The following is a 15270-nucleotide window of genomic DNA, read 5'->3' on the forward strand; positions in this document are numbered from 1 at the left end:
AAAGGACGCTGTAAGTGACTTGTTGAGCAGAGTCTAACACTGGAAATATAATTTGTGGGATGGAAAATCTGAACAGCTGGCACTGCATTGCAAACTGTTCCCAGATAATGAAAAAAAAAAATCATCTTCCAAACAAATGTGGAGCATTCCAGCATATTACTTTTTGCCTGCCTCATGCGATGCCCTTCTATTCCCTGAAAAAAAATGAGCAACAACGATTCCGTAGTTGCAGTTTTCCACCTGCAGCCTTGTATTACTGGTGAATGAAGGTCCGTGCCAGGATGTGACTGACTACTTCTTCCCAATGAGCTCAGGGACAATTTTTTAGTGTTCCACAACAGCAAAGATTCTGTTATGTATAACACAGGTCCCATTACATGATAATATCTTCCTGCCCTGCAAACGGCGTACATGTGTGTTTGACGTTATATATGTACAGAAGCATTTTGGCTGTATTAGCATTACATCCCTTCATCCTGCTCCTTCCATCCCTTCATCCCACTCCCTTCCCCTCCAAGTACCCTATGTGCCACTCTCTCATCCCCATCCATTGCAGGGACCCAGTTCAGCCGCCCCTCCCCTCCCTTATAAAAGGTGCTCTGTGTGTCCTCCCAGTTCCCTGTATGCCAAGGGCACTCATGTCCCTTTCCCTCATACCAGAGTTCCCCCATTTGCTCCCCCATGCCATAGGCTCTGTGTTGACACCCACCCCGATTCCAGCTGCACACAATCCTTTCCCCCTACCATTCCTATCAACTGGTTCACTGAGCTACAGACAATTAGAGGTAGTTGAAGCTGATGGCTCTGTCAGGGGCTTCATATCCCCCATTCCCTCTTCTGAGTTCAACCAAAATCAACAGCGTTCTGTCTGTTGGGGCCTAGCTCATTCCCCAAACTGCTGAAATCCACTGGATGCAGTGACCAAAGGTATCATGTTACACTTCACTTGACACCATTTCTCTGTAAGACCTCACTTGGCTTGGCCAAAAATCAAAAACATGGCCTAGAAGGACAAATGAAGCATTTCCTAATTCATGCCAAGATTGACACATATTTAAAAAACATGTGCAAAGCAGCCATTTACTGACCCTGATCATAAGGTCCAGCTGAACTGTGCTTGGTACAGGACCCGGGGGAGGGAGAAGCTCTATGCCAGCTTTGTGCTCCCTGACTCACGAGGCTGCTGATAGGGTGGCGGGTGAGGTTGGGCCTCTGCTCAAAGGTACATTATGCTGACATTGACAGCAGCCAGAACCAGTTGCTTTGGAGGCAGATACACAAAACCCTGCAGTAGGCAGCTATGGGATAACCTGCACACAGGAAAGTTTTTTCCCTAACCCATGACGGGCATGAGTGAGTGAGTGAGTGATACTGGTGAAAGATTGGTTTATGTCCTGAACCATAAGGAACTATACAGCCCTTCTAAAGCACACTTATTTCAGTATTCCATTATGTCTGCTACATAATAGTACAAGCCACATTCTTTGGACAAATCTACTTCACAAATGCCATCATTTTTAACAGCCATATTACCTCCAGCCGACACTATAGCTCCCTGACGGAAACAGGGACCTTAAAATACATTTTTAGTGCTACCCCATTGGCAAGTTTCAGCCAAGTAAAAGAAATGCATTAGCTATTACATTTTTGATGCCGTAGTTCTGCTCTGTGAAATTAATTTCGATCCTGTAATGTTGTCCTTAAAACCTCAGCATCACTGAGCAGGGTTTCCTGACATGAATGCATTTTGTTTTATTGCTTAGCAGAGCGTTCTGGATTTCTGTGAGGTAAGGACAGAAAGGGACGCCAGGAACTCTGTTCTTGACCAGCTCCTTGATCTGCGATTTATATGCTCTCTCAGTGCTAACAACTTTATTCCAATGATTGTTTTCATTCTAGGTTGGTATTTCTTACTTTACATCTTATGACTCTGCAGTTCATAGTCTATGATGCTACATCTACTTGACAGCAGACCAGATCCCAGACTATGCCTCTGTCCCTTTTGCACTGCTCCAGCAGCACAAAGGGGATGGACAACTGCTCCAATATGGGAAATAAGGATTTCCCAGATGTAGTGGAATCTCCAAGCGGCATAAAACAATCATAGGTGGCACTATACCTAGCCTCCGTCTACCTTTCCTCTCACTGCGCTCTGGTGATTTCTGGTTGGTGAAGTAGCCCATAGGGGAATGTAAGCTGGCATATTTTACAGCAACCCTGAGTCTCCCTGTTTAGTTCCACATTCAGGGAAGTGGAAAGGCCTCTCCTGCCACTCCTCAGGCCCTGGACCAAGCAGAACTCAGTTGGCCATGGAGATCTGACCCCTTCTGTTTATAATTGAGATGTGAACTAATCATACCGTTCCTTGACAAGCAAAACTCCTCCGAGGTCAATGGGAGTTTTGCCTGCATAAAAGACTGAAGGATCTGGTCCATATGAGTCACAGCACAACTAAATAATTCCAATAAAACAGTGTGTGTATATACATATACTGCATATAGAGCTAAGAAATAGAGGTGGGATTTATAGAAGTGCTCAGCATTGGCCTAATTCTAGCTCTACTTTTCTCCTCCAGGCCTGAAGAAGTGCTCTGTTAAGCTCAAAGTTGGTCCAATAAAAGATATTACCCCACCCACCTTGTCTCTCATGGAATACTACAGTCATCTTAGAACACTGTGATCATTTCAGGACTAGGAAATTAAGAGGTCAAGATCCAGTTTGTGATTACAAAAGTATCTCATGGCTAGCACTTCAAGTGTCCTGTGAAGAACAACAACATGACTAGAGGAGAACAGTGTGTCCAGTTCTGAAGCTTTCAAAGGGACCGTGGAACCTCTCAGTCCTCTAGTTTCTGATTACGCTCTGAGAATCTCCAAAATTTCCTCCTTTAATCTCCCTCCCATGAGGTTTTAGTTCATGTCACAGCCACCAGCCTGAAGCTGAGCCTGAACAGAACTCTCTTAGGAACACACAAAGCTAAGTGTGAGTGACTGTCTCAGAGCACTCCAAGGATTTGGTGGCCCAGGGAGTGAAATCTAAGACTACTATAGAGCACTAACCCAATCACATCAAACTAACACAGACTGCTAGGTTTATTTATTTATTTTAAATGAGTATCCCTGTGACATGCTCCAGAAAAAAGCACAGCCCCAAGTTCACGGTAGTAAAATGAAAATATTAACTCTGTTGTGTAACAACTGAGCGCATGCCCCTATGTACAAGCAAAAGGAGCACCTCAAACTAAACAGAGGTGGCTCAATATGATGGTGTTTGTTTGATGAAAATCAAAAGGCCACATCTTTCAGACTGAGGCAGTACTGAACCTGCTAGCTTTTGGATATAATGCATTACTGAAGCTGTCACATCTCTTGAGGTCCTGAATTACAGAAAAAGTAAGTGGAACAGTGTATACCCTAGGGACAGGTGTTTTAATTTTGGTACATAGTAAGTCATTTCTCTTAAAGGAAGAATTTTAAAAGATCGCTATAAGACTTTTAGCACCTCATATGCCTAAATTGGCATAGTTTCAATGACCTCAGTGGAGCTATGTCAATTTACATATGGGCTCTGGCCCACATCACTACTCCTTTAAGTTAATAGTGCTATTCCTTTACTGGAGTGGGTACAGGATGTATACAGCAATAGGTGGGAGGTTGCTTCTCTGCAATATTTTGTCTATTATTTGGGGTCTGATTCTGCCATCTTCTCTCATGGTGACTAGTACATTATTCCCATTGGCTGAAATGGAACTACTTGCAAGTATGTTACTACTCAGTGAAAGGGGACAAAATCTGTCCCTTAATGAATGAGCTACATTTGTACTGTACTAACTAGCACTGGAGTTAAACTGGATACAATCTGAAACATGAAGACCAGGACGTGGTGGTGGTTTGGTGAAATGATTCTGCAGCTTTGCAAATATCTTAGTTACAATTGTGCCAGATTTGCTGAAAATAACTCTTGGAGGGGTACTGTGTTTTCATTTGTATATTTCCCATCTTGAAATATATATAGCATTTTAACTCCATTATATTGTTGAACCAAAACATAAGCAACCATGATTACCTTGTAATATATAACTACATAACAGATTTTAGCTTAATTTTAAATTGTTTTAAAAAAATAGAAATGGGCTAATTGCCAGGAAAAGTTAACTTTCTGGTACCATTTTGCCCCTATGGTCCACAATTAAGTGACCCTATGATGCACTGAAATGGTTGTCATGGTTTATCAATGTACTGTCCTTGACATTTTTACACATCAGAGCTGACTCAGTTGTCTTCTTATAACGGCAGCTATTCTGTTCTTGGATTCATTCACAGAAGATGCTCTTTCCCTTGGAGGGTGTGGTGGAGTTAGAGCTGGCAAACCCCCTTTGCCACTGCTTTTGTACTTATTGAAGGCTGGTGCATTAGCAGCTCTTGAAATGCCACACAGGCCCGAGCGTGTGATTCCTTTCCCAGAGTCTGAGCTCATAAGGCTCTTCTGTCCGTGATTACTGACCAGTGCAGCACAGGAGGTTAGGCTGCCCTGACTGAGTGAACATTGTGACAGTGGGAAGTTTCCACTGAGCCTCTTCAGTTCCAATACTTGTTCTCTAGCTTGAGTCAAAGCTTCAGTTAGCTCATAGCGTTCCTCACACTCTCTGCGCACTGTTTCCTGGAGAAGAGAGTTCTGCAAATAGAAAGAAACAAACACATACTTTATGAAACCCCATCACTCAAAAAGGGACAGATGCTGGGTGCTCACTGAACTCCTCAAACCTAGGATACTGGTGGATCAGAGGGAATGTATACATATATAGGGTGAGTTGGTAAATTTATGACTACACTACAAAAAAAATCAGATACACAATTTTCTAATTTTTCAGCTGTCTGTTTCTGATTGACCTGTCAAAACCATTCCACTGTAGGTGAAACACAATGAGGCATAATCTGACCTGCTGACAAGTGAGGATTTGCTTTAAAATGACTACATAAATCAAATCAGTACTTGGCTCAAAGATTTGCAGATGAGTTGGTGTGAAAGGTTCAGATGGATAGCAGGAGAGAGACTGTGTTTTCATGCTAGTAGAATGCTACTACATAGGCACTCGGTGGCTAAAATACAACTTTCCTATGTCATATCTCAATCTGCTCACTGTTTAAATCATGTTAAATGTTTTCTATAGTTCTACTTAGTCACTGCTATTGGGACATTTCTGTTTTATTTTCAAGTCCTTTCCATAAGAGCTATCTAAAAGGTGAAATTGTCAAATACCAATTATGAAAGTTATTGAGAATAATACTGTGGAACATTCAATCTGCTGAAGCAGTAAAACACTTGAAGGAAGTTTATTTTGTACAGTGAGTGGTTAGAAATTTTTTTTTTTTCATAATTGACACTTTTTTTTAAGAACAGAACTACAGTTTGTCACCTTGCCTGTCACATTTATATTTTCAAGTGTGACTGCATTAATTGAATTTTTATATGAGGCTTTGCCCCATCAGTTCTGAATTTTACTGCGTCATCCAAAGCCAGTGACCTATATGGCTTGCACAAAGTCTTAGATTTGACTGATTAGTGAAACGGGCAATCCACTGGTCTCAAAACACCATTCACTACGCAATCTGCTTTCATTCTCACTGGAGGAAAGGGGAACAAGCGGAACTATCCGCTGATTACAACCCCAGACCTTCTCCCCCATGCCCACCCAGAAGAGGGAGAAGTAGATGCTTGTTCTGGACAGAGGACAAAGGCAAGGAGAAAGGGAAGGAAGGAGAAAGAAATAAGGAGATGAAGAATGATTGAAGTACTTTCTCGTGTCACCATCCAATCACTCACCAAAATGGACTGTTCATAGATATTGCAAAGGAGGGGGAGAGGAAAGAGAGGTGAAGAGAGAAGTAAAGGGAGGAGAGAAAGGAAAAAAAGGGACAAGATATACAAGACTAGGCATGGGGCAAAAAGAAGACGGTTACATATGCCACCACTTAAAGATCATGTACATAGCTGCTAGAGAAGTATAAAGAGGCAAGGAAAAAGCCAAAGGGATGAGAGGAAGACAGAATCCTATGCTGTAAACAATCAGATATAAGTGAGTGCAGCTGCATGGACGCAACTGACTTTAGGCATAAAGCCTTGAAGAAAATGTGAGATGACTCTGACATTATGAGGAGGGAAAAAAAATGGAAGAACGGAGCTAAAAGATGTGGTCAACGTGATGGCTCAGTCGTCCATTTCTGAGATTGAAGGGGACTTTATTAGCTAAATCAAACTCAAAGCAAGCAATGCAGTCAATTTGTTAAATAAATAAAATTTCAGAATAAAAGAAGAATCGAAGATTTAAAGGCTGAGATAGAACATGTATCATTTCAAGGATGAAAAGCTGGCTGCCTTGAAATGGCAAAAAATGAGGAAATAATCAAGAAAGTTTCAAAACTTGGCAGAAAACAGACCATCAAGCTATAAATACAAGATGTTGCGATGTTCCAGCTCTACTCCTTCAGGACTCTTTCTCAGAAGCAAAAATGACCATTTTAGTTGCAGAATTTGATAAAGGCTTAAGAGTAACAGTGAAAAGTGCCTGCAAAGCAGCACACTAACCCAAGCTTAACCACCTCAACATGCCTGGTCTCACGTGAGTATCGTTCACAAAAAGAAAAGCAAAAAGGGATACGTCTACACTTGCAAGTAAAAATCCTATGGGCTGTGAGAATCAGAGCCCATGACAATTGACTTGGGCTCTTGGGGCTCAGGCTGTGGGAGGAAAGTTGCAGTGCAGATGTTTGGGATTGGATTGAAGCCTGGGCTCTGAAACCCTGCGAGGAGGGAAGGGTTTTCTCAGCTGAGGCCAGCCCAATCCCCCCAATTGTTTACACTGCAATTTTCTAGCCCCACAGCTCAAGCCCTGCGAAACCAAAGTCAGCTGATTGAAGCTAGCCTTAGCTATGCAGCAGGTCTTTTATTGCAAGTTTCAGAGTAGCAGCTGTGTTAGTCTGTATCCGCAAAAAGAAACAGGAGTACTTGTGGCACCTTAGAGACTAACAAATTTATTTGAGCATTAAGCTTTATCTCCCAATATATGTTTCCATTCTATGCATCCGAAGAAGTGAGCTGTAGCCCATGAAAGCTTATGCTCTAAATAAATTTGTTTAGTCTCTAAAGTTGCCACAAGTACTCCTGTTCTTTTATTGCAGAGCAGATGTACCCAAAAGAGACTGCTTGCAGGGAATGCATCCCTATTGGTGTCTAGGGTTTCATTAGACAGAAGAAAATATTGACAGAAAAAGAAGAAATATTTGAATTGTTTTGATGCAACAGAGGCATGGCTGTCTGTGCATATTTGCATTATTCAAGCTGGTTCCATCAGTCATTGTGAAAAATTATCCCAAAAAGCTAGCTTTTTCCCCCTGCATGCAAAATAGTTGTGAATTGATTTCTGTGAATCATTTACACACTCCCATATCCATCGTGTAGAAGTACAATTTTTTTCTAATTAATTATCTCAAATATGAATAAGATTGCTAGATGGAATCTTTAAACTATAATGTTTAAAGTGCTTGTAATAGTCCATGTTTTCTATTTTGAAAAAATCCAGGGTTCCTTTCAATTATACCTGCATATCTCTAGAGTGTTGTTAAATAGGAGGTTGAAGGAGAGGTACCTCCGAGAACCTGAAAAGAATGAGTATCCTTGTAATAATGCACTTCTTGCAGAGCCTGCCTAACAGGGGTTTTCACACTAATTATTTCAAAATGTGTTCATAAAATTTGCTTTTCTTTTGACTTACAGATTATTCATTTTAAAGACTTAAAATTCACACACTAGAGCTGAAGATTTTATTTTACTCTAAAAGTTTGCACTTTTTTAGCTTGATCTAAGTTGCACATTTGTAACATGAAAATAGAACAGTACACAGTACTAAATGTAGCAGGGTATGTCTTTGGTTAAGTTCCTACCTCCTCTTGAGCCTGACTCAAATTCTGAATCAGCTCTGCTTGCTCCTGGATTAATTTTTCCAGTTCATCTGACTTCTCTTTAATTTCTTTCCTCATGCCCTCTGACAATGAATCACTGTTGTTCTGTTCCTTCTTCAGCTGAAATTCAAGCTCAGTAACCAGCCTTTTAAGGCTTTGCATTTCTTCTTCCTTATCTCCAGCTTTCTCTGTAAGTTTGATCTGGGCTTCCTGAAGCTGGTTTTTAAGAATTCCCACTTCCATCCTTAGGCTGTTGATGGCACTGGATATTAATCCAGGTATCTGTATGATAAATCTTACATTAGTTCACATGCAATGATTTCTTTGGTTATGTAGAATTTAATACCAGACAAAAGGATCTTTGCAGGTGAATAAGACAGTGAAGATGTACAGGTCCTAACAGGTATAAATGAACAATACCACTACTGTGGGCCTATAGAGTACCCTTCAAGGATGTCAAAGTGCTTCAAAAATGTAAGAAAATTCAGGCACAGAGAGATTAAGTGATTTGCCTAAGATCAAATAGTGAAACTGTGCTAGAAATGGGAAAAAGTCTTCTGATTTCTAATCTCAACTTCAACTTCTAGAGCAAGTAGATAGTCTTCTTTTAAAAATAATATACAGATACTACGTAAATAAAATGTTTTATTTTCAACTGTTTAAAAACCTGGCTTAACATAATGAATTTGAAATAAACATAATAAAAATCTCTTTCTTGATTCTCCAAATGTCTCAAGGGACATCTAAAACTTTTGGAAAACTACCTGATATCCTTGTTCATAAGCCAAATTTTTTTAGTAAAAAAGGGACGCACCAGAGAAGGGGGTCGGCTTATGAATGGGTACAGAGAGGGAGAGATGGGACACAGCCCCTCCCCCCAACAAAGGGAGCAAGGAGAAGCAGCACAGTCAGCAGAGACAGAAGGGAAGAGGCGAGGCCAGAGATTCTCCGCTTCTGGCTTATAAACGAACCGGCTTATGATCGAGTATATATGGTATTTTCAGTTTTTATATCAATTTTGGAAAACTCAGATTTGGATAAATAGGATTCAGATAACTGGTGGTTTATCTGGCTAGAAAACACCTGAAAAGAGAAAGGAATAGAAAATTGTATTGAATGAAAGAAATTAACATAGATAAAGGGAGAACTAATGGACTCAATACTTGGCTTTGTCCAATGAGCACTAAACTCAGCTGAAGAGGGAGAAACCACTGGGGATAGCTCTATGCCAGCCCAGTATAGTTCAGAGTAGTCCCAGGGCTTTGACTTTACTTTTAATTAAATACATTGTGTAAGAAATATAGTTTGATTTAAAAAAAAATTTAGTTAGCCCATTGTATGACACTGTAAGGAAAATCAACAGGTCAAAAAACTATAGGTATGAGAAATCTGGGTCTGAGTAAATGCAAAAATATCTGCCCTATAATACCTTTAATTGAAATAACTATATGCAAAATGTGTTTGCTCTGTTCCATTTCAAATAATACAAAACGTACTGTATATACTAAAACAGGGAGAAAGTGTAATGAGATGCTAGTAACCTATCTAGATAAAGAAACACAATCTAAAGGGATTAGGTTCCCCCCCCAACTTTTTTGTCTTCAAAGTATATTATCTACTGCAACACCAACTTCCTTTCAATTGCTCCAAACCTTCATCTGTAGTTCCTCTTGATCTTTCTGATATTTTGCTATTAATTCTTGGTGCTTTTGTCTTTCAATGTCTAGTTCCATTCTAGCATCTTCCTTGAGCCTGAAAATCTCTTCTGTGTGTCGTGCTTGGTGTTTAGCTAGACCAATTTCCATCTAGATAAAAAAACGCACTGTTTTTAAAATAAAATATACCAAGTTATCTCACAGCATTTTCACACTGAGAACGTTCTTAGTTATTATAAGGTTTAGCAGACTCAAATGGTGTGAAGTTCAAATTCAATTCAGATACGCTTTCCAAAGTATCTGAATTATTGGAAACAGCAGAGTCTGCAAAATTGGCAGTGATACCAGCTCTTAACATCCATTGACTTCACAACAATCTGAGGGGATTCAGCTTCCCATGGGCAACAGAGCATTTTGCAGGATCAGGCCTCCAGATTGGCAAATTAATGAGAAATTCGCACAAAATGTTGATACTACTATTTCTGGCCCTAGACAGGAATCAGAATGATATCAACATGTCCATCCCCAGTAGACAGAGTATCATTTACTTTGCATTAAGTATACATTTGGATTTTTGGAAATATGCATAGCTATATGCTCCAGGGGCTCACATACTATAACTACACATTTTTACAAAGTAAATCAGTTAGAAACTACAAATTCTTCTTTATCTAAATGACTCATCAAGACTATCAATAACCCAATACCTAATTTCACACACATCATCCTAAATCACCCCTTCTCAAAAGCCTGGGAAAACAGATAGGCCTTGCATTATGCTCTTAAGATCAGCAGACCGGAGGAAAGTCAATTCCTCAGCTGAAGCCATTTTGCCACTAGCTCTTCATATTAAAAACCAAGAAGTCATTAGCTTGTGAACCTCCGCCGATCTCACCTGCCATGGTACACATGGGGAGAGAAGCACTCTTTCACACAGCTGTAACCCTGGCTTAACAGGTTGAAAACAATTTCTTGAATTACATATGAAATTAATCATAAGTGAGTGATGTTGCAGCAGAGGTCTAATTTGCTCCCTGAAAACTAGGCTGAACAAATGGCTGGCATAGTCTGCACTCTCTGATATTTCCTAGTGGGTTGGGGATTTGCTGAATAATCCTTCTAAATGTGATAGGATGAAATGAAATGAAGTGTGGAGTAAGGACACAGAGGTGGTTGGACCAAACTATTACTTTTCCTTTCTGTGCTAATGCTAGATTATATAATCCTTAGCTGGGTTAACAAAGAGGACTATTTTTCCAGCAAAGCTTGCATCTGCAGGTAAACCTCTGCTCATTATAGTATTATTTTTTAAGGTTGAAAACCAATACATGTCACAAAAACCCAATTACTTGTGCAGTAACTGTTGTTCTTCAAAATGTGTTGTGCACTTATGCATTTCACTGTGGGTGATGTGTGCCCAATGAATTCTCAAACAACATCTTTTGCTAGCAGTGCCAGCAAGAGGCGCATGTACCTCCCAACTGTCCTTGTGCACTGAACCAAAGATATAAAAGGGCCTGGCCACTTTCTCTCTGTTCCTTCAAATGGCCAGAATATAGTACCTGAAGTAGCAGGGAAGGTGGGAGAATCATGGAATGCCTATGTGCACAACATACCTCAAGTACAACAGTTACTGTACCGACAAGTAACCATTTTTTCTCCTGCAAGTAACTGTGCACATATACATTCTACTATGAGGTGACTCACCAGCAGTTTTCGGACAGGGGGTAGGACGTCACATTATTTGAAGAGCGACTAACACTGACTTGCCAAAGTTGGCCTCATCTTAGGAAGTCTGAGTAATAGAGTAGTGTCTGGAGAAGGTTTGTACGCATAACCATGTTGCTGCTTTGCAAATGTCCACTACAGGGGTTTTGCTCAAAAAGGCTGAAGAAGCAGAATGAGCCCTAGAATGGATTGGGCTGTTATCCTCGGTGGAGGACATACTTTTGTCAGGTTAAGCGTAGCAAAGCTCGATAGTCAGAAATCCAACATGAAATACACTGGGCTGTAACTGGTTGCCCTTTAATCCTCTCAGCACAGGATACAAAGAGTTTGGGAGAGGATCTGAAAGACTTTGTGCAGTACAAGCAAAGTACCAGAGCCCTTTGGACATCCAATTTATGAAGCTTTTCTTCGGCTTTGGAAGAATGAGGCTTTGGAAAGATCATTCAATAGTCTAGTTGAGGTGCAATGATGAAACCACTTTAGGCATAAACTTAGCATACAGACTAAGAGAGACCTTGTCTTTGTGGAATATGGGAAGGAAGAATCAGCTAAAAGTAGCTCTGACACCCTCCTTGCAGAGGTAACTGCTACCAGAAACACTATTTCACTGATAACAGTGGCAGAAATGTTGTTGCCAAAAGGTTCAAAGGGGAGTCCATCAAGCAAGACAATACTACATTCAGGTCCCATAAAAATGCTGGCTCAGATATAGGAAAGTACAAGGGAATTTTCCCCATAAAAATCTGGATACCAAGGGCGTGAAAAGATAGAATACCCATTCACTGGTGGGTTTACTGCAGAGATGAATGCTAGATGGACTCTCACTGAACTGATAGAGAGACCAGAGGATTTCAGCTGTAACAGACAGTACAGTATATATCTAATCTCTGTGCTGTTTGGTGATAATTGGTGAGATTCCACCCAGATTGAAAATCTTTTCCATTTTGCTGCATGTGTGGCTCAGGTGGAATCCTTTCTGCTGCTCACCAAAATAGCCCAGACATCTTAGGAACAAACTCTCTCCTCATTGTTCAACCAGAGATCATCAATGCTGTGAGTTGCAGAGATTGTAGCTTGGGGTGCACTGACTTACATTGTGTAACCATGCCTTTTTGGGTCACAACTGAGAATGCCAAATTCAGGACAAACTGCTAAGAAACAGGGAAATCTCAGGGAACCCAATTAACATCAAGTTAATGTAAACGTTAATGTGTTTTATAGTGTAGAATCTTCACATTTAGCCATGAAAGCAATATGGTCATGTGGCTCGGTTTTTCTTCTTATACAGCACATTAGGTCTGCAATGTCTTTTCTCCTGTATAGTTTCAAGACTAGTTACAAGCACTAACTGTGAAATATCAAGTATCAGAGGATAGCCACGTTAGTCTCTATCCACAAAAACAATGAGAGCTTATGCCCGAATACACCTCTACCTTGATATATTGCGACCTAATATAACACGAATTCAGATATAATGTAGTAAAGCAGTGCTCCAGGGGAGTGGGGCTGTGCACTCCAGCGGATCAAAGCAAGTTCGATATAACGTGGTTTCACCTATAACACAGTAAGATTTTTTGGCTCCCAAGGACAGCCTTATATCGAGATAGAGGTGTATATCTGTTAGTCTTTAAGGTGCCACTGGACTCCTCTTTGTTTTTGTCAAATATCAGTATCACAAGGCCTTTTAACATAAAGTGTGTTCTTAGGTATCACTCTTAACGTGTTCAGGGGGTTTTCCAAAAGATTAGGCACATTGTACATTTTTACAGTTCTTGATATTAGCAACACATTAGTCACAAGAATTAACATTAGCATTAACATCAAATCCATTACAAGTGTACATTTACAATCAGTTTTGCCACGCCATGCCTTCTGCTCAATACCATTGGAGCTTTGGCAATTTAGGGTTAACCTGTGACTTTTATTTGTAAAGTTTAGCTTCTCCCTTCCTCCCTGTTCTGAAGGGTCAAAATCTGAGCTCTTTTGTGTAACAGAACCCATTGGCTGGCCAGGTCTATGCTCTTTGCTCAGGGGTATAGGCAAGTCTTTCTATCCCCAATCAGTCAGGTAATTTGCATCAACACAGACACTAGTCTATTTACCAGTTTTCAGATTCTTAGTCATTACCAATTCCAAGGTTGGACTCTGTCTTAAAGAGATACCATCCATTTTCCCTAGCATGTTAGACTTAAGGTTCTTTTGTCCTTCCATTACCAACCTCTGCTTCCATGTGGAATCATACGTTGAGTCCACTAAGAGACTACCAGACATATCCAAAGTGTCTAGAGATGAGAATTTGCCTACCATCCTCTGTATTCTCATAGGCGCAAGAACTAAGGGTGTGTGTGGGGGGGGTGCTGCAGCACCCCCAATTTTTGTACGGGGTCCCATCCGCCACCCCGGGCCAGGGTCCTGGCCCTGCTGGTCCAGTGTGTGGGAAAGGTGGACTACGGAAAGGGAGGGAGATGAACTGGATGACATATCCCTCCTTTATGGTGTTGAGCACTGACTTGTCCAAAGTAATCTCTATCCATGCACCGTAAAAAGAGAGGAAGGTGAGATATGGTTAGTGTGTAGTCTTCAACTCAAATGTCAAAATGATTGCTTCAAAGCCAGCAAGAACTGGTGAAAAGGGCCTACTAAAATTATGCTGATTGGTGATGTCTGGGAGGCTTAGATCTCTTAGATACACCCTGAGGTCTCAGCTCATAGAACAATCTGTACTGAGTTTGATGCTTGAACTGTTGTCTGTCCTCCTGTGTTCAGGTTCTGAAGAGCAACACATAGTCTTTTCCAGGAGTTGCATCTTAAGGTGAAGATCCCTCCATTTCTTCATCCTTGTTGGGAAAAAGCTACAAGTAGGACATATGTCCCTCACCTAAGTTTTCTTTCTTACATATACATTTTATTATTCAGCCTGTGCCACTCAGCTTTGCCAATGAATAATAATTTACCATAGAAATTGGGTATTTGAGATTATAAATCTCATGGCCCTCACTGAGGTGATATATATATATATGTCTTGTGTGTGCAAGCTCAAACTTTCTGGACAGTAGTGTCAATTGGGGCTGCATTAGCACCCTTATGTATGTCCTTAAGTGTCTCCATTTTCACTAAATCAAGAATCTTTTGCAAGTCTCTGAAATATTGGGAATGAGGATGGGTTAAGAATGAGACCCTATGCAGGTAATCATCACAAAGAACCAGAGTTACTATGGTATGGAGTCATCATTTCTTCACTGGACATTGCTTGCATGGGTCCCCACTGAAGATAATTAACAAGCAGTCTTGTTTTCCCCACTCTTCAGATCACCTTTAAATTGTAATCATAAATAATCAAAGATACAACACCCCATTGAGATGAAGGAGGCAGCTTATATCTCTCTCAGGATTCATTCTGTCCGCAGATTTAAGATGAGAACCTTGCACTGGTGGTCTGCATTCAGAATCACTTCACAGCCAAAGCACCTGAAGCAACTAAAGCAGCTAAATAAGTGGTCTGATTTACAGAGGTGCTGAGCAGCCACACCTCTCAGTTATCCCACAGGAGGTCCAGCTGTGGCAGAACTTCTTAGAATCAGGCCACTTATTTAGCTGCTTAAGTTTGATAATTTGTTCATAATTTCTTTAAATGTAAGTTTGGATTCTAAAGGATATCTGAAGACAAATCTGTGCGCTAGCATGGTCTTTCTGCATAGCATAGTTCTAATGGACTGTCTTGCAATTTGTTAAATGATTATAAATACTATACTAAACATACACTGTAGTATGTTAACGTCTTAATCTTAAAAAAATTGCATAACGCATCAGCTTTACAGACTGACTTTGATATAATTATCTAATTTCAGGAGTTAAATATCTATCAAAAACCACTGAACATTTTTTTGGGGAAGATGGTGTACATGGTCCTCTTTTCTAACAAAAAAACT

General features: G+C 40.4%; 1 protein-coding gene across 1 annotated transcript in view; it reads right to left on the minus strand.

Moving 5' to 3' along the window:
• Positions 1-3087: 3087 nt before the first annotated feature.
• LEKR1 (leucine, glutamate and lysine rich 1) overlaps positions 3088-15270 on the minus strand; it is a 136482-nt gene continuing 124299 nt past the window's right edge. The window contains exon 13 of the mRNA XM_032805522.1: positions 3088-4674. Coding sequence (XP_032661413.1) covers positions 4261-4674 — 414 coding nt within the window. The 3' untranslated portion in view covers positions 3088-4260. The remainder of the gene's footprint in view (positions 4675-15270) is intronic.

The sequence above is a fragment of the Chelonoidis abingdonii genome, chromosome 8 (genome assembly GCF_003597395.2).
Source record: "Chelonoidis abingdonii isolate Lonesome George chromosome 8, CheloAbing_2.0, whole genome shotgun sequence".
Lineage (NCBI taxonomy): Eukaryota > Metazoa > Chordata > Testudines > Testudinidae > Chelonoidis > Chelonoidis abingdonii.